The 19,675-nt window shown below is 45.5% G+C and overlaps 1 protein-coding gene across 3 annotated transcripts in view; it reads left to right on the forward strand.

The window, feature by feature from the left end:
* The first annotated feature begins 4,413 nt into the window (after nt 1-4,413).
* Nucleotides 4,414-19,675, forward strand: part of LOC101468154 (vertebrate ancient opsin) — a 92,540-nt gene continuing 77,278 nt past the window's right edge. For all 3 annotated transcript variants that reach the window (XR_013094034.1, XR_013094033.1, XM_004567193.4), the window contains exon 1: nt 4,414-5,328. Coding sequence is in view for 1 of the 3 variants with exons in the window: in XM_004567193.4 (XP_004567250.1) it covers nt 4,956-5,328 (373 nt within the window). In the remaining 2 variants the exon portion in view is untranslated. The remainder of the gene's footprint in view (nt 5,329-19,675) is intronic.

Raw genomic sequence — 19,675 nt, forward strand, 5'->3', positions numbered from 1 at the left:
CTGGGGGAAACTATTTTTTCCCCTTAGAGTTATTGTCCCTGAGGCCCCTCTGTATATATTCTGCACTTTCTGTAAGCATAAATATGCACAAGTGTCTTTTAACAGTGACTTTGAGCCACTTTCAAGGTTTCTTTATGCCACATAAGATAAGATAAGATAAGATAGAACTTTATTAATCCCTCGGGTGGGTTCCTCTGGGAAATTCGACTTCCAAAAAAAGCACAGCAACGACCAAAGTTACAGTTACAGAACTGTTATATATATATACACACACACACACACACACACACACACATATATAAATACAGAGACAAATATAAATAAAATATACAAAGGGGATAAATAGAATAAATAGGAATAAAAAATAAAAATACAAGTGAATTGCACATTTCAAGTATTGAGTCTATTGCACTGTTGACTATTTACAAAAAGTATTGCACAAGGTATTGTACAGTGAGGTGAAGAGGCACTACAGCTTAGTTGTTCCCCCCTCCTTTGTCCTCCTGTTTCCCCTCCCTCTCCCCTCCAGAGAGGAGTTAAACAGTCTGATGGCGTGTGGGACAAAGGAGTTTTTAAGTCTGTTAGTTCTTGTCTTGGGGAGAAGCAACCTGTCACTGAACAGACTCTTCTGGTTGTTTATGGCCGTGTGCAGAGGATGCCCAGCATTGTTCTTTGTAAAGAGAGATGACAGCCATCAGGACTGTGTCACTTCAAAATATTTGCACCATCATAATTACTCCAGTACTACATTTTCCTTCTTATGACTGAAATGAATAAATGAGCATCCATTTAATTATGTGAGTGATTACCCTGCCAAATAAAAACAGAATAAAAGTGTTTTTACAGTCTGAACCCATTCTTACCTTACTAATCAGAAGGTTGGCGGTTCAATTCCTGTCTGCTCCAGTTTGCATGCCAAATATCCTTGGACAAGAGTCTAAGCCCAAGTAAGAATGTGTGTGAATGTTAGGTAGAAAGAGCGTAGAAAAAAGTGCTTATGTGACTGGGTGAATGAGGCAAGTTATTTAAAGTGCTTTGAATGCACAGATAGAGCAGAAAAGTGCTAAATAAGAACCAGTCCATTTACCATTTAATTTTGCTGGTGCTTTAAATGCGTTTAAAGGCAGGTTTAATGTCCCCGGTGAGCCAGCCAATAAAGGTATCTTTGCTCCGAAGTCTGATATTTTTTCTCTTTACATCAGAAAGTGAAATAAAACATTCTTATTGATTTCCACAGTGAATTAATGCACTCTGCCATGTGCAGGAATGTGTTTCACAATTAACTGATCATAGTTACCAAACAAAAACTGCAAACAAAGGTATGGGTGCCAGCAGTTCAGCAGTGAAGAGTCAACAATCTCACATGATATCAGTACATGAAATAATCGCTGAGACATGATAGTCATAATCAGTTTGGATTGGGTGTAACAGGCAAATGACTTGAAAAAGGAAATTCAAAATCAAACTGATAACCTTTTTGAAGCTTGGTATGAATATTATCTGAGCCAAACTGATTGAAATTTGGAACAAAAAACCCCTTCCACACCTTCCTTGTTAGGAGAGAAGCAGGCTTTCTTTTTTCACTGACATGTTTCAGAGCCGAGAGCAGGAAAAAATACTCCGGGTATTTGGAAAAGTCTGACGACTGAACTTTCGGCTCATAGAGATTACATGAACATGAGATGATTAATAATATTAATAAAAGTATCCACCACTGCAACCATATGTGTAAGTTCAACAGTGTGCTTTAAAGACACCATGATCATTGTTTGTAGAATTTTAAATGACCTCAGCACATAGTTATGGACAGCTGCAATGACATGCACTTGATTTGACACCTGCCAGTCTGCCACAAAATGCTGAGCCGCATCCTGAGTGCCTCTCACAATCTATTCTCAGACAATCCCCCCACCTCCCACCACCATCATATATTCTCCTCTGCTGTATCACGCCATGACAAGCTGTGTGTCAAGCACTTAAAGCACGGGTCTCAAGTAGGGGCTGTGGAGGGCCTGTGTATTACATTTGTGGACAATAAATTGATATGATCCACAGTATCAAGCCTCTTCTGAGCTTACCCTAAAGCCCGTGGTACATTAAGTTGCAGAGCAGCAGAGGCCATTCTCACAAGGTCAACATCAGAGGTGAGGGTAACAATGATGTAGGAGGAAGGAGGAAGCATGGGGAGGATGAAGGAAGCTGGGAATTTTGTAGATTTGTCATTTAATTAAAACCTCCTGTGTCCGCATGTCCAACCAGCTCAGCCCCTCACAGTTATATAGACAACAAGAAAAGGCAAACTTGGAGGAAGAGAAGCTATGATATATCCAGCAGAGCTGTACAAAGCTTGGCTTGGCTGCTGAACTCATGGCTGTTTTCTAACTCAACTTAAAGCTCAGATATTGGTGTAATTGCAGCTTTGGCCTGCTGAAAAGCACATGAGAGAATATCATCTCAATAAATGGGGTAATAACTCCAGAAATATTACTCATTTTAGTATATACTGTTATATTAAAGTGGAAATGACACAGCCGGCTGCCCAGATGTGTGAGTGCTTTTCATAAATAAATGTAAACCCTAGCAATTGAAAGCATAATGTGGGACAGGGCGAGCAGAACAGGGCGAGATTGTGAATTTGGGTCTGAACATACCACGGAGAAAGTGAACATGTCCTTTTCACCTAATAAAATACTTTCTGTTAATAAATGTAACAATTTACCCCTCTGAAATTGGGCTACAGTGACAGAACTGTGTGTCTCTTTGGGGGAACAGCAAGACAGATTTAATGTGACCAAACAGGTAACAGTCCATAACAAATCAACTAAATGTGATATTATCCATAAAGCACCATTCTGCTAGCACTTTTCCTCTGATTTACACATAAAACAGAATCTCTGAGACAACCTTCTGACCCCATTTGCACTTCATCGTCCTGGACATCTCCTCAGAGCACAGTCGCCAAATTGACCTAGAAACCCACCTAAATACCAACCGCCCAATCCCACTGCGATGACTAAATGAGGGTGGTATCACAGCAGAAACCCAAGTGTCTTGATTCAACTCAATTAGGCCTGCATATGGGGAAGATGTTGTCAGAGTAAATGTCACTGTACAGTTTTCACAGGTAATTACCTCGCTCCACTGTGACAAGGGGCCTATTTGGTGGAAAGTGTTAGAACACACTGGGAAGGTAAGACTAAGTTTCCCCATCTAATTCTGGAACTTTCCATTGCATGCAAAGTCAAGAGATGCAAAAGAGGGATATTTTTATCACACTGCTTTAGCACCAAATTGTTGCCCTCCCACTCGCATGCAGTCGATATTTGTCTGGCTACCAGGATTTGCTTTTAATCATCAGCTAATTGCTGACAATCGTTGAACTGGTGGTTTATTAATTATTTTTTTGTGTGTGTACTGTTTGTCTGTGTCTGCTGACATGACACATAAAGCTGCAACAACCAGAAGAGACTCAAAGTTATGTTATTGCTGATGCAAACTGATCTATTTGTTCACTCAGCTTTTTTTTATCTGCTTACTGTCGCTTCAACATAAAACTCCGTTTAAATCAAAGTGAAAGGCGACATGCTGTTCCTCGCACAAACGAAAAAAACAACAACTGCATTATCTGTCAGACATGCCACGCGCGTGTTTAGAGATAAGAGTTGAGAGGTTAGTTTAGCATGTGGAGGAAAGGTTGCGCTTGTTTGACTCAGAAGTGAGTCAAGGTTCAGCAGTGCACGGTGTGCTATCTGCACACAAATGCTACGACTCCTCTCTGCCTGCAGCGGAATATATGGACGCCAGGAGAGAAGATGCCTGACACTCATGTTTTAGCATTTCACTGCTCCTCGTTATTCCTGGCTGAAAATGCAATTCATGGAGTTTTACAGAGCTGGCAGATTGGAGGCGGGTGAGGCCCAGACATCTGTACATTGTGACTTCACACGCAGAGTTTCAACCTTCCGCTCAAACCCAGTGCTGCACGGTGACCTCGTTATAATCTAAAACAGCCCCAAAGTCGGCTGGAAATCTCCCCATTAACGCCGGAGTGATTATTCACCTGATTCATTTAGGGCGGCTCATTGCTTTTGTGCCTGATTTAGAAAGACTGCACAACATTTCCCACTGCGAGAGATGCTTTCTAAATAAAGACAGTGAAATGCTATAACTGGTGGTGATATATTAAAGAGCCGGGGGCTTCTACCTTTCTACTGCTACGGTATTGACTTCATTTACATGCATGCAGACTTGGACGCACCGTTGATTAGTGGAATTGGTTCAGCACCTCGGACAGCGCCGAGCATCGATACCTGCACTGAGGACGTCAGAGCAGAGGTGGGGCTGGGGTGGTGGTGGGGAAGAGCAGCTCCATAAACTTTATTGAGCGGGACTTTTCGTCGAGTCGCGCTCTGAGCAAGAGCGGGTTGGCGTTTCTCTTCGAGGAGCGCCATTATCGCCCGATTGGTCGATGCTGCTGGATGCCCAACGCCGCTCCTTCCACCCACACACCCTCCCAGTCACCGAACGTCAGCTACCGGAGAGCGGGCCACGGTGATTTAAACACGGACAGAGAGAGAAGGTGTTTGCGTGAGAGACAGGAGCGTCTCCGGAAAGAGTGCGAGTGCACACTGTAGACATCCACACGGTGGAGCAAAGCCTACAAACTTTATTCCTTTTCTTTCTTTCATTTCTTTTTTAAGATATATTCCTGTTTACGAACACTCCCCTCCCCCTGAACAAAGACAAAGTTTTGACATCCCCACCAAAAAAAGAGCAAAAACAACAACTATTTATCACCCCACTTGTCCGCTTGGCTCTACTTGACGTTTCTTTTTAAAGCAACAAGTGTTGTCGGCTACGGTACTTTTTCCACACAGGAGGAAAAAAAGAAATACCGATGATATATTAGCTACCGTGGTCACTCGGTGTGGCACCGCAGTGACACCAGGACTGCCATGATCGTGTCCAACGTGAGCCTGAGCGGCTGCGCGGATTTCAACAGCGCTCTGTGTGCCGGAGCCGGGGAAGGGCACCTGGGGGGCGGATCATACCGGACCGCTCTCACCCCGACTGGGAACCTGGTAGTGGCTGTGTGCCTGGGCTTTATCGGCACTTTCGGACTTATTAACAACCTGCTGGTGCTTGTTCTTTTCTGCCGCTACAAGATGCTGCGGTCGCCCATCAACCTGCTCCTGATGAACATTTCCATCAGCGACCTGCTGGTGTGCGTACTGGGGACTCCGTTCAGCTTCGCGGCCAGCACGCAAGGAAGGTGGCTCATAGGGGAACGGGGCTGCGTGTGGTACGGCTTCGCCAACTCGCTCTGTGGTGAGTACAAATGCGGGATCAGTTAGGTGGTGCTATAGGTTTCTGTACTGTATACAGGCTCTATATTCTTTATTTCACACGAGGTCGTGAGTGTTGCTGCGCGGAATGCGTGGATCCTCTCCAGAGCACTGCGCTTTGTAGACTGGATCGTGGTATGCTTTATTCGTACAGACGAAATGATGATTTTGAAAAAGAAAACGTAAAAATGTCCAACTGTCTCTCGTGCACTGAGTCATGTGTGAAGCCATATCAAACTTTCACAGAAAAGCTTAAAAATCTTCGGACTCCTAATGAATTAAATCTGGAGATAATGAGCAATGCTCGTGTGCCACTCTGGAGACAATAAGAGCCTGTTATTACAGCTGTTTGTTCGTTCTGCATGACTCGTCGCTGCTGGAACAAGGCATTTTGTTTATTGCAAGCTTTCTCTCGTTCGTTTCGTGCATTTTGGGTGGGATCATCCTGCAGTCTCCTACGTCATTAAGGTCTTTCATTAAGGTATCGCTTAAAGTGGAGGTTATCTTATTACGTTTTATTGTTTTAAAAAACAAACAAACAAGCAAATAAAAAACTCATTCTGCACGAGTCAACTGGTTCATGAATCCAATCCGTGATTCGAGTTGCACATCTCCTCTCATAATCCCGATGAAGCTTTCACATAAAGATGCGCAGGTTTGGTCCAGGTGCGGTACTGGTCATTATATCTGTGGATGTGGTCTGGATGGAGCTCCGTGACAGACCGTACCGTACCGGTCCCTTCTGCAGCTGTGTGCATCATTTTGACATTCTCCTTGTCATAAGACAGCTCCACGGTTTCACGAAAGTAATTTAGTCATTTAGAAATCGTTTGTTCGAATTCCATTATGAACTCTGCAGCATGTCACAGTACTGTCAGCTGGTGATTTTTGTGTGCAACCTGCTATTAAATGGCCGCTAAATGCTTATTACCGTTTAGTTGAGAGGCTGTACCTGAGGCGAATCAAACCTCCTCACTGTGCACTGTTCATTTAGCTGCTCCTGCAGGTCTGTAGCGGGCTGTGGCGACGCTGTCTGCCTCCATGGCAGGTACATCTGCAGCATTTGTTGCAGAATAAAACATTTCCAAGGGGGAAAGCTGTGTAATGAGAAAACGGGATGCTGCTATACCTTTGCTCAGCAGTGCTGACATAAATAAATTGGGTATAATGATGCACACAATAGAGAATAATGCTGGTACGCACTTGCTTGATACTGGGCCAGACTGGATTGCGGAATTAAAGTAGAGCGATCAGACCAGGTGTGCTCTATACCAGCAGCAAACAAGGAGTTTCAATTAGCATTAAACACAGACTTACATTAATTGTCCTCTAAGAGTTGTATTAATTAAAACCGTCAGTGCACACATCCGAGTCACTTGGATGAAGTTCTCTTTTTTGCAAGCCTTATTTCTGTATAAAAGATGAAAATGTTCTTCTGTCAGCAGGAGTCCTTGGCCCAGTGCCTGATTTAAAGTGTTTAATGAACAGAGTCACAGACACTGAAAGGCAGGATGTCCCATCTTGAATCTTTATCACTGCTGTATATTATACCAGTTCCCTCTTGCTTTTAAATCAGTTCATATTTTAGTTGCTTGACAGGTAACAAGTTGAAAAAGAAGAATTCCTAAAGTTCACTTTTCAGTTGAATCAAAACACACAAGTCACCTTTGGGAAGACTTAAAAAAACATTAGATGAAAACCTGAAAAACTTTGAGCTTTTCAGTTACAGAGACCACAAATTCTTTGTGCAGCTGCGAACGGACCGAGTGTTCATGCTGGATGTCTGCGGTCAGCGGTGGCAGCCTTTCACTGATGAAGTTTGCAAGGGCTGATAAATCTTTTCTAAAACTTCTCTCACTCACTTCAACACATCTAATCTTCTGATGTTTAAAGGCCTGCTTTAAGCTGAGAAATGGCCACTGGAGCCAAACATTAGGTCCTCTGATACCTGCTGCAACTAAAGATTTCGGGCGTTTGATCTTATCTCGAATAGGATTACAGCTTGTTAGCCACCTATGTGAGAGTCCAGTTGCTGTGAAGCAAAAATCCCTCCGAGATAAAAGTCTGATTTCTACTTGAGAAACATTTGTGTTACATAATTTCCCATCCTTACTTTATGGTCATTCTGTGGCCCTGAGGTCGTCACGCTTCTTTGTGGTCACTTTGTGCATTATGTGAGCACCGAAACCTTCCTATCCAGGCGACAAAGGAAGAGGCTAAACACGGAGCAAACAAGTCCAGCAGGGGTTTTAATCCCCTGCTTTTATCAGCTCTTTCACACCTTGATCTCTGGCTAACATTTACCCGCAGTGCACACTAACTAAATTGCATTTTACTTTCCACAAGAGCCTCGTGAATCTGTCAGCCTTTTAAATTCAAAACAGGCTCTCGACTGGTACACTCACTTCCTCTGGGATAAGTTCCAAAACTTTATTTCTGTCTTATCATGGTGCAAAAAAGGCAAACTTCCAATCATTTTACAGTATCTGAGCGAGCTTTGATCGCATCCACCGTCTCGCTAACTCGAGTGTTAGACCAAGATTAAGCACCATGTGAAAATATGTAACACTGACCTCCACAAAGAGCCAATTTATTAAACATCTGACAAAAAAACTGGGCTTCGACAAACTTAAATATTGTAGGGAGACAGTGTGTGTGTGTGAGGGAGAGAGAGAGAGAGAGAAATATCTCACAGACATCATTAGAGCCTCCACTGGTTATGGATGAGTAATTCCTCAATGGCCTCATAAAACCAGAATGAAAGAGTGAGGGAGGGCCAGAGAAAGGAAAAGTGAAATTGATTGTTTGGGTGAATTATGCCGGGTGCCGCTTTGACAAAGCGACAGTCTCTGTATTCGTCGAATCTCCGCGAAGCTTTTCTGAGTGATCGATGTTCCTTCAAATTAGAGGGCATCACTGTCAGTGACAGAAGACATTGTTAGCGTGGCGTTAGCACGTCGTATTCCTGTTCTCTCTTCACATCGATTTCTTCTTTCTGCTCACAGTCTTAGATGTTTGAATGACTGAACAATTGAAGATGTATTGCATTGACTTTTGTGCCAAGAGCACCCACTGAACACAATTTGTGGAGACGCATGCATGTGCATGTGTGTGTGTCTTTATCTGGACCTCCTCACCCACTGCCATCAGCCTCCTGGCATCCATTTAGCTGCTTCACCTCTTCTACCCGCCTCTTTGCATTTTCTTCTCTGTCTTGCTGAACTTTTAGTGTCTTCCATTATACTGAAGATGAACAGGACAGGATCTTTTTTTTTCTGTCTCTGACAGCTCGTCTATGTCTTCCTGCATGCCTCCTTCTTCAAGCAGGCTCTGCACACAGTCGCTGGATTAACCTTGCACTGCTGGGGGCCACTCACCACATATTGGAGTCAGATTGCTTTCCGCATACACTCACTCGCTGACCTGCGCACAGCAGCATCACCGAAATAGGCGGGCAAACTGATGAGCGTGCACGTGGGGGGAAAGGAAAATGCACGAATATGTGCATCATGTTGGTGCGCACAACTTTTGGCCTGAGTGATGTTAATTTGTCAGGACGCTACGCAGAATTCTCAGTAGGGAGAAAGAAAGCAGAACAATGCTGCCCTGCTGTAAAGGTCATAGCAAGCAAGCCGACTAATGAGGCACGGTAATAAATACTGAATTAAAGGTCTTGCATAAGAGAGACCCAAAAATATGTTTAGGACGTGATGTGTGTCTGGTGTTCAGCATTCATTAGTGTGAATGATCATGTCCGTATGCTCTGACTTCTTATCCAAAGCGGGGAAAATCGAATAAGAGGTACGCACGTTTGATGTCTCTTAGTAGACTCGGTGCGTATCGCGCTGGTTTCGCGGGATCTTCTGAATAAACACAGCTTTACTCAATCCTGTGTTTTTCATTCAAACTGTCTTTTCCTGGATATACGGTATCAAAGGAGTGATGCAGAAGCAGATGGTTTCTAACAGAAAAGCAAGACAGAAGAGGTGAGTGAATGTCACACAGGCAGGAGAACAAAGACTGTTCCTTTATACATATAAATATATATATATTTCAGATGTTATCACATCATAAGATGTTTCATTTTGGAATATTACATTCAGCTGATACATTTGATCCTGCCAGAGCAGTAAAAGATTGATGCAGGGTGATGTTTGATTTCAGATGCTATCAAAGTTATATCCAAAGATGTGTGGGTGTCTTTCATGATGATATTACATGGCCTCTAATAATGGATTTATTCATACAAAGAACCTTGCAAAGCAGAGACAGTGTTGTACTCATCGGGTAGGTGAAAGTTGTAGGGGATCTGCTGCTATAATCTAGTTTTCCCATTAAAAGCAATGAATTAAATCAACTACAACAGTTTCCATGAGCCTGAGACCAGAAGACTTCAGCAACATGATGCCAGTATTCAATTTTGGGTTAATTTTGAGCCGTGGAAGAGATTTGCTAATTAGTTTTTAGTAAATGTGAAGTTTGATTTATTGTGACAGTTCTTAAAAACTGCTTAAGGGATATTGGAGAAATTTATATTCAGCTGTTGTCTGGAAGATATACAATATGCACATGCTCACCAACCTGACCCGAGACTCATGACCACAGCCAATAAAGTATGTTGTTTAAGATGAAATGCTCTTCTCTTCAGCAGTATATTATTTTCCTCATGCTATTAGGGATGCATCAGTACTGTACTCTGGATCAGGTTACAGTTATACTTCAGTCAATGAGCTCGTCAATAGCTTCAATTCTAAAATGTTAAATGTAATGGACACTATTGCTCCCATTAAGGTGAAGGTTATCTCTGGAAGGAAGAAGTCTCCATGGAGAAACTCCACACCGGTGAAAAATGAAAAAAGAGAGCGTAGGAAAGCTGAGCGCAGATGGAGAAAAACAAACCTCCAGGTTCATTATGACATCTATAAAGAGAAACTTCACAATTCTAATTTACAACTGAGGAGTGCAAGGAGGTCCTACTTCTCTGACATCATCACCAAAAACAGTCATAATGCTCGAGTCTTATTTGCTACAGTTGACAGGCTAACAAACCCTCCTGTGTCAGTGGCAGCTGAACTTCATTCAACCATGGCCTGCAATGACTTTGCCAAATTCTTCAAAGACAAAATCCAAAAGATTAGACAAACAATTGGTACATCAACAGCAGATTCAGGATATGTACTGTGTCCACCAAAAAACAGTTTAAACACCATGAAACAGTTTCACCCTATGTGGGATACACCAGGCACAAATACACGCACACGCAGGTATGTACTGCCAACTTCCACATTTATTTGTCACTGTTAGTTTTGACAGCTGAATCAGTCGCACAGCCTGACAGCTCACGAGCCCAGCTGATCTCTCCTGGCCGCTCCTCCCCGTCTCACTATAAACACAGCGGAGGGAGACCATCATCAGTACATAAACACCATCAGCTGTTCTTACCGGCCTCGCGGCGCCGCCCTGTTGAGCCTTCTGCTCCACTCCTCCCCTGCAGCTGCGCCCGGGGCCACGCCTCCGCCACACACCCCCACCGCCCGTTCGAGGCCGGGGAGCCGTCCGGCCGAGCCAACTCCCCCTCCCGCGAGCGAGAGAGGAAATCGGCTTACTTACAACTGGGCTCGTCAGGCACTCTTCTTGGCTGCAGTGGTTATTATTATATTTACATGCTTCCAGCTCCCGTTTTTCCACGACGACAACTCGTACCTTTCCACTCGCCTTTTTCTCCCTCCTCGCGCTCACAGACACATAACGTGTATGGCAGTGCATTCTCCCTGCAACACGGACTATACTGCCCATGATGCTACATTCTTTAGAGCTATGCTTGTAGCATTCTGCCTGTTAGCTTAGCACAACAACGAAAAGGCGCTCTCTCACCCAGGAAACACACAGTCGCAGAGAGAGAGAGCGTCGCCCTGTAACCATGGCAACCGTAACGCTGCCGCCTGGAACGAAAGAACGTAGCTGTCAAACAAAACCCAAACAGTCCTGACCCGCGACAAAATGAAACAGGAAAGTACCGCAGTGTAATCCATTTATTTCAACAAAGTAACTGTATTCTGAATATCACCTTTTTAAACGGTAAATGTTTAAGCCGTGAGACCAGTTTTCCCGTGATTCACTCGCGTACGTCAGTTTGAAGAGGAAAAAGAACTCCACGGGACTCCGATGTGAAAAGATGTAACAAAAAATTTATTCCACAGTTTTTGCATCTTACAGGAGTGGTCAGGTTTAACTTGTCCTCAACAAAATAACCTACTACGGTAGGAAAACCGTGTGGCTCTGTTCTACCCTGCTGCCCCGTATAGCTTATGCCGTGTTAACCCCTTTTCTCTCTCTCTCCCCCCTCCCGCACCGCATGCACTAATTTGCATACATCCGTGATGCCCGGATTTTACTATAAACACGAGTCTTTAAGGCACATGTATTCATGGTACTACGTAACCTAGTTCCACCATAAACATGCATCTATTTCCTAAAATTATTAATTACACAAACAAGCTTAACAACAGCGAAATATAAATACTAAAACATATGAACTATCTTAACTTGGCTCCCACATACCGGCCCCTAATTGCGACCCTATTACACAATTACCAAATTACACTTGTGGAGCCAAGGTACACAAACGTCAGTCTCTGCAGTTGATTACTTCAGTCCGATTCCTGCAGAAGGCAAATCTTCGTAATGGGCCTGTCCAGTACACTCGTCTTGGTTTTGATCCTAACCTGCCGCACCATTCCTGCCTTGTCTGAGATAGCATGGATTACTTTCCCTGTAATCCAAGAGTTGCGCGGGGCTGTATCGTCAACAATAAGCACAATGTCTCCAACCAAAAAGTTGCGAGATGGACGGGTCCACCTTTGCCTCTCTTGAAGTTGTGGTAAATATTCCCTTGCCCATCGTTTCCAGAATATTTCCGACATGTATTGCACTTGCCTCCATCTTCTTCTTGCGTAGAGATCTTGCCTGTCGAACAGTCCGGGAGGAAGAGATGGTTTGTTCCTGAGCAGCAACAGGTGATTGGGAGTGAGTACTTCCAGATCATTTGGATCACTGGACGCTTTGGTTATTGGCCGACTGTTAATAATGGCCTCCGCCTCACACAGAAGTGTATGCAGGCTCTCTTCATCCAGTGTCTGGAGCCTCAAGGTAACATTTAGGATTTTCTTCACTGACTTGATCAATCTCTCCCAGACCCCTCCATGATGGGGTCCTGAGGGAGGGTTGAACATCCACTGAATGCCTTGTTGTTTTAGGTGGTCTTCAATTTTGGACACATTCCATTCAGCAATGGCTCTTTTAAGTTCACGCTCTGCACCAATGAAGTTAGTTCCATTGTCAGAACGAAGGGTCTTTATCTGGCCTCGTCTGGCTATGAAGCGACGGAGAGCATGGATGAAGGAATCTGTGTCCAGCGAGGCTGCCATCTCCAAGTGTATTGCACGAGTGGTTAGGCAGGTGAAAATGACTCCATACCTCTTCACCGTACTTCGACCACGTTTGATCTCGAACGGACCAAAGTAGTCCACTCCGCAGTTAGTAAATGGAGGGTCATCTGGCAGAACTCTGTCTCGGGGTAGGTCGGCCATTTGCTGCTGTCCTGCAACTCCATGCTCACGCCGACAGGCAATACACCTAGCGAGTATTTTTCGTACTGCAGAGTTGGCACCGGGTACCCAAAACTTTGTTCTCAACTTGGAGATAACATGATTGCGACCACTATGAGCCAAGTTCTCATGTATTTCTCTGAGGATAAGCTTCGTGACGTGAAGATCCTTGCTCAGGATTGCTGGCCGCTTAGCCTCCTCGGGTAGTGCTGCTCTGCTGAGTCGCCCTCCGACCCTAAGGATGCCTTGTTCAAGTACTGGACTCAGTTTGAAAAGACTACTAGTCCTCTTCACCCCCTGACCTTTAGAAAGTGCGCTGATCTCCTTAGGAAATGTCTTTCTCTGACAGTAGCGAATGATTGCTTCTTCAGCCTTCGCAAGGTTCTCTACCGTTAGCTTGTTGGTGTCCCCTTGAAACAGGCTGTCCTTGAAACCTTCCATATCCCTCTCGACTTCAGGTTGTGTTTTAACAGCACACAACTCCTTCCTTTTGCGACACAATTGCAGCAGAATGCTCTTGACTTTAAGCATCCATGCCACTGCCCTTTTAAGTTTAAACCAGGATGAGAAGTAGTGCAGGAACTCCAGCACTACATCTTCACATTCCTTGATTGTACTAGCACACACCAGGTTACCCTTTACCTCTGGGTCATCTGTAGTCAGGCCTTCAACTGGGTGCACCTCTTCTGGCCACTCTTCCATGGGTTTGGTGAGAAAGTCCGGCCCCTGTAACCATGTGTGGGACTGCATGAATCTCTCTGCTTGGAGCCCCCTTGATGCAAAGTCGGCAGGATTCAGTGAGGTGTTGATATACCTCCATTGCTCTGGACTGGAGCATTTCAAGATGGCATCCACACGGTTAGCAACAAAGGTACGGAATCTACTTGTTTGATTGCTGATATACTTGAGTACCGTGGTACTATCTGACCAAAATACAGATGGTTGGAGCGGAAGCTGCAATTCAGATGTCAGAACCCTGTCTATGCGTGCTGCCATGGTTGCTGCGGTAAGTTCCATGCGGGGAACTGTAATGGGCTTAAGTGGGGCCACTCTTGCCTTTCCCAACATGAATGCGCAGTGGACTTCGTTACGGCTGTTCCTCTGTAGCAAGTAGCTTACTGTACCGTAGCCCTCTTCACTGGCATCAGCAAAGTGTTGCAGCTGATTGTATACTGACTCTCCAAAGCCCACAGGTTTAAAACATCTTGGAACGCTTATGTTCCCTAGCTGGCGGAGCTGGGTCTTCCACTTGAGCCACTTGTGAGCTAGGTCTGCAGGTATGATGACATCCCAGCCAATCTTTCTCCTGCAAAGCTCTTGCAGAATCTTCTTTGCTTGAAGCGTGACTGGTGACAAGATACCCAGTGGGTCGTAGACAGAACTCACAGTGGACAGAAGGTTCCTCCGAGTAGGTGCCTTGTCTGGCATTACAATCTTGAACCTGAAGCTGTCAGATTGAATACACCATTGGACTCCCAGCGCTCTCTCAATGGGGAGTGTGTCCTGATCCAGATCGAGATCTTTAACCTCCGATGCCCTTTCTTCTTCTGGAATAGCAGACAGAACTGCTCTGCTATTGCTTATCCATTTTGTGAGCCTGAATCCACCCCTCTGACATACAGCTCTAAGAGTGTGGTATAACTGTATGGCTTCCTCTTCTGAGCTCACAGCCTTCAAACAGTCGTCCACATAGAAGTTGTGCAGGACTGTGTCAACCGCTTGGCTGTTGGCTGGATCTCGGTTGTCTTCAGCACATTTGCGCAGAGCAAAGCTGGCGCAGCTTGGTGACGAAGTTGCACCAAAAATGTGAACCACCATCTTGTACTCCACCATATTCTGAGTAATGTCACCAGATGTCCACCACAGGAACCGAAGAAGGTCAGAATCCTCATCAGGCACCTTTACTTGGTGGAACATTGCTTCCACATCTGCCATGATGACCACTTCCTCTTGTCTGAACCGGATAATTACCCCAAGAAGGGTACTGGTAAGATTTGGTCCTTGTAACAGCTGATCATTTAAGGTGGTGCCTTTGTACGATGCTCCACAGTCAAAGACCACTCGAAGCTTGTGTTTCTTGGGATGGTAAACTCCGTGGTGCGGTAGGTACCAAACCTTTCCATCGTCACGATCAAGGTCCTGTTCTGGCACTTTCACTGCGTAACCGTTGGTTATGACGTTACTCATGAAAGCCGAGTACTCTGCGTGGAATGAAGTATTCCTCTCCAACTTCCGCTTTAGGTGTAACGCACGTTGCTCAGCCACTTTGCGGTTGTTGGGCATCTTAATGCGCTTGTTCCGCAATGGCAGAGCGATGCTGTAGTGTCCGTCCACAATAGTAGCTGACTCTGACGCTATCTCCAGAAACTGCAAATCCTCTCTTGACATTTCCTGTTTCTCGTTTCTTTCACGCTCAGGGAAGTCACTTTTAAACTGCTGGTCCCAGAGTTCATCCAGTTTGCTAACTGATATTCGGTTTGCTGCAACCTGAATCAGTCCGCATGGTGCCTTTTGTGAACTGCTTCCTTGGAGGGGTTCGCTGATGGTCCAACCGAGCCTTGTCTTCACAGCATATGGACCGCCATTCTCGCTGGCTATAACTTGCCAAGGTTCAACAGCTTTAGGTGCATTAGCCCCGATTAGCAGTCCAATCTTTGCTTCAATCCTAGGTATAGACACCTGCTGAAGGTAGGTCCACCTGTTCACGTAGTCTTGAGAAGGAGCATTGTCGGCAGAAGCAGGAATGTCACTGTGACTGTACATTTCTGGCAACTCAAAGAAGTCATTGCTGTCTAAGCTGCTTATTTCCAACCCAGACACAATGTGGCTACTGACGACCTTTTCCTCTCCCATTGTTTTCAGCAAAATCTTTGTCTTTCTGCCAGACAAGTTAAGCTCATGCATTAACTCTTCAGTACAAAAGCAGGCAGTACTGCCAGGGTCCAGAAAAGCATAAGTGTGTGTCACCTTTTGTCCTCTTTTAGGTTTCACTTGTACTGGAACTATTGCCAAAATGTGCTCTGTTTTCTCTGCAGCGTGAGCAGGTGCTTCCATTTCAACAAATCCATTCACGATTGACTCTGTTTGGTCTTCTCTTTCTAATGATTCCACTTCAGAAGCTACCCTTTTGCTTGTAGCACTGGGCTTAGTCTTCATGTGTAACACTGTGGGGTGCGGTTGTGCACAAACCTGACAACTTGCCTTTTCTTGGCACGAACCACTCATGTGTCCCTGTTTAAGACAGCTGAAGCATAGTCCTTTAGTTCGCATGAAGTCAATCTTTTCCTTATGAAGTGACTTCTTCATCCTCTTGCACTGTTCCATGGTGTGCTCTTCACCACGACAGAAAAGACAGGGTTTGGAAAATGCACACACCTGCTTCCCGCTGACCTTGTTCCTTTCTATAGAGGGTATGTCCTGTGTAGTGGTGATAGTTGCAGCTGCAGTGAATCCTTTTCTGTTTCCACTTCTCCTTTGCAACCTCTCATCCACTTGCCCTCTAACTTGGACCTTTAATGTGCTGTCCTTTATATCACCGAACAATGGATGCAAAACTTCTTTGACCTGCTTATTGACAAACTCCACCAGATCTGCAAATGTGACTCTGCGTTTTGCCTTGTCTAAGACCCCACAAGCATATGTTCTCCACCTTTCTCTCAGCTTGTACGGAAGCTTGGAAACGATAGCACGCATGTTGGCCGTGTTATCCAACTCCTCCATGTACTCCACATCCATCATTGCATTACGACATCCAGTAAGATAGAGGCCGAAAGCATGCAGAGCCTCTCCATCATCTGACTTGATGGTTGGCCAGTTAAGAGCCTTGTGAATGTATGCCACTGATATCTTGTAGGCATTTCCAAAGTGCTCTTCCAACAGTCTCTTAGCCGTTTGATATCCATGTGTAGGTTCCATATGAAGACAACTCCGTATCAATTCTCGTGGTTGCCCACTTGTGTATTGTTCCATGTAGTACAATCGATCCTTGTCGCTCTCTGTTCTGTCCTCCACACCATGTTCAAAAGCTCGCATGAACAGCCGATACTCTAATGGGTCCCCTTTAAACACAGATATGTTCTGCGGGGGCAACGTAGCTAACTTCTGTTGCTTAGTTAGCGCTTCGACCACATCCTGTAGAGCACTTGGTGTCTGCGATGGCTGGGAGGTAACAGTGTGTGTTTGCTGTGCGTTTTGGAGAATGTTCTTCTTCTGCGCTTGTCTTTCTCGCGTGGGGGATGGGCTATTTGACTGCTGTGAAGTAAATAAATCTCCAACCTTATGCGATGCCACGTAGGAGTTCATTCCATCCCGAGTGGATACGCGACTGGATGCCTTGGATGCACGACTTTCGTATTCCGATAAGATCTTGATCTTTGCCTCATTTGCTGCAAGAGCTGTTTGTATTTCTAGCTCCTCCTTTTCAGCTTGGAGCTTAGCCTCCCTTTCCTCCAGCAAGCGTTTCTGTCTTAAAGACGATGCCTTAATCAATAAGGTAGCTCGCTCCACCTCTGCCTTCATGCGTGTGGACGACACCGATGACGAAGCGCAGGAGCCGCGTTCTGACAATGCCTTATCACTGCGTTTTGAGACAGATGCATTAGATATGCTGTCAGATGGATCCACATCTTCATTGCATTTTTCAGCCTCCACAGCGCGCATGGCCATCTTGTCAATCCAAGCCGAAGCTGTCTCAGCAAAAGCCTTAAAGGAATCAGCCTTAGGTTCAAACCAATTTTCCTGGTCTTTAGTTAAATCCTCCTCCGGCATTTGCTGGAGCACCTCTTTAACATTTGTGTTCAAACCACAAAACTCTCCAAACCGCTCATTAAAATCCTTCATTAACTGTGTTACTTCTGTTAGGCTGGTATCACATTCATTTTCCATCAGCTGGCGCACTTGTTTCACTGTGCCTGTTAATTTGGCTAGCTTGGCTTTCCGTAAATTGATAATACGTTGCAGCCTTTCCTCCATAGCTTTAGGTGTGATTTTCACCGCCCTAGCTTCCAATTCTGCTACTGTGTCTTCTTCTTCGTTGTTCATGCTATTAATTTCCCGAATAGCAACACCAAAATCCTTATTTTATCATCCAAAAATCATGCAGGTTGGCTACCACACAGTTCAGCATCCACCATGACTCAGCAATTTTTCCTCGTGAATTAGCTCCACTTACTCACGTTTGTTGTCGCTGCAGCAGCTCGGGTTTTTTCCTTCTTTAGTCGCGTCAATTACTCCACAACGAGCGGGTTTTCCTACAAAATGTTTAAGCCGTGAGACCAGTTTTCCCGTGATTCACTCGCGTACGTCAGTTTGAAGAGGAAAAAGAACTCCACGGGACTCCGATGTGAAAAGATGTAACAAAAAATTTATTCCACAGTTTTTGCATCTTACAGGAGTGGTCAGGTTTAACTTGTCCTCAACAAAATAACCTACTACGGTAGGAAAACCGTGTGGCTCTGTTCTACCCTGCTGCCCCGTATAGCTTATGCCGTGTTAACCCCTTTTCTCTCTCTCTCCCCCCTCCCGCACCGCATGCACTAATTTGCATACATCCGTGATGCCCGGATTTTACTATAAACACGAGTCTTTAAGGCACATGTATTCATGGTACTACGTAACCTAGTTCCACCATAAACATGCATCTATTTCCTAAAATTATTAATTACACAAACAAGCTTAACAACAGCGAAATATAAATACTAAAACATATGAACTATCTTAACTTGGCTCCCACAGTAACTGTAACGGAATACAGTTACTCATATTTTGTATTCTAAATACGTAACGGCGGTACATGTATTCCGTTACTCCCCAACACTGGCTGCGCAAACCCCGGCACAAAGCGACGATAGTAACCCGCCAACCCCAAGAACCGTCTCACCTCCTTTTTCGTCCTGGGGCGCGGGCAGGATGCGATAGCCGCCGTCTTCTCCACCTGAGGACGCACCTGCCCGCCCCCCAGGTGGTACCCCAGATACTGCACCTCCCTCCGTCCAACCGCGCACTTCCTCGGATTGGCCGTGAGCCCCGCCCCCCTCAGGGACTCCAGGACCGCGGCCACCCGCAGCACATGCTCCGCCCAGGTGTCGCTGTGGATGATCACGTCATCCAGGTAGGCGGCAGCATACGCCGCGTGCGGACGCAGCACCCGGTCCATGAGACGCTGGAAAGTGGCCGGGGCCCCGAACAGGCCGAACGGGAGTGTCACGAACTGGTACAAACCGTACGGAGTGGAGAAGGCCGTTTTCTCCCTGGCCTCGGCAGACAAGGGAATCTGCCAATAGCCCTTGGTTAAGTCCAGCGTCGTGAAAAAGCGGGCCGTGCCTAACCGGTCCAGGAGCTCGTCGACCCGAGGCATGGGGTAGGCATCAAAGCGTGACACTTCGTTCACCCTGCGATAGTCGACACAGAACCGTATAGACCCATCCTTCTTCGCCACCAGAACGATGGGGCTACACCAGGCGCTGTGCGACTCTTCTATTACTCCCATCCTCAGCATTTCCGCTAATTCCCTCTGCACGATTTTTCGCTTATGCTCCGGGAGCCTGTAGGGCCGTGAACGCACCGTCACGCCGGGCTGCGTCACGAAATGGTGCTCGATGAGGGACGTCCGGCCGGGCAGGGGGGGAGAACACGTCCGCAAAACGCTGTTGCAACGCGACAACATCCGCTCTCTGGGCCTGTGTGAGATGGTCATCACAAGGGAGGGAGGTGGGAATGATAGAA

Source organism: Maylandia zebra, linkage group LG18 (genome assembly GCF_041146795.1).
Source record: "Maylandia zebra isolate NMK-2024a linkage group LG18, Mzebra_GT3a, whole genome shotgun sequence".
Taxonomy (NCBI): domain Eukaryota; kingdom Metazoa; phylum Chordata; class Actinopteri; order Cichliformes; family Cichlidae; genus Maylandia; species Maylandia zebra.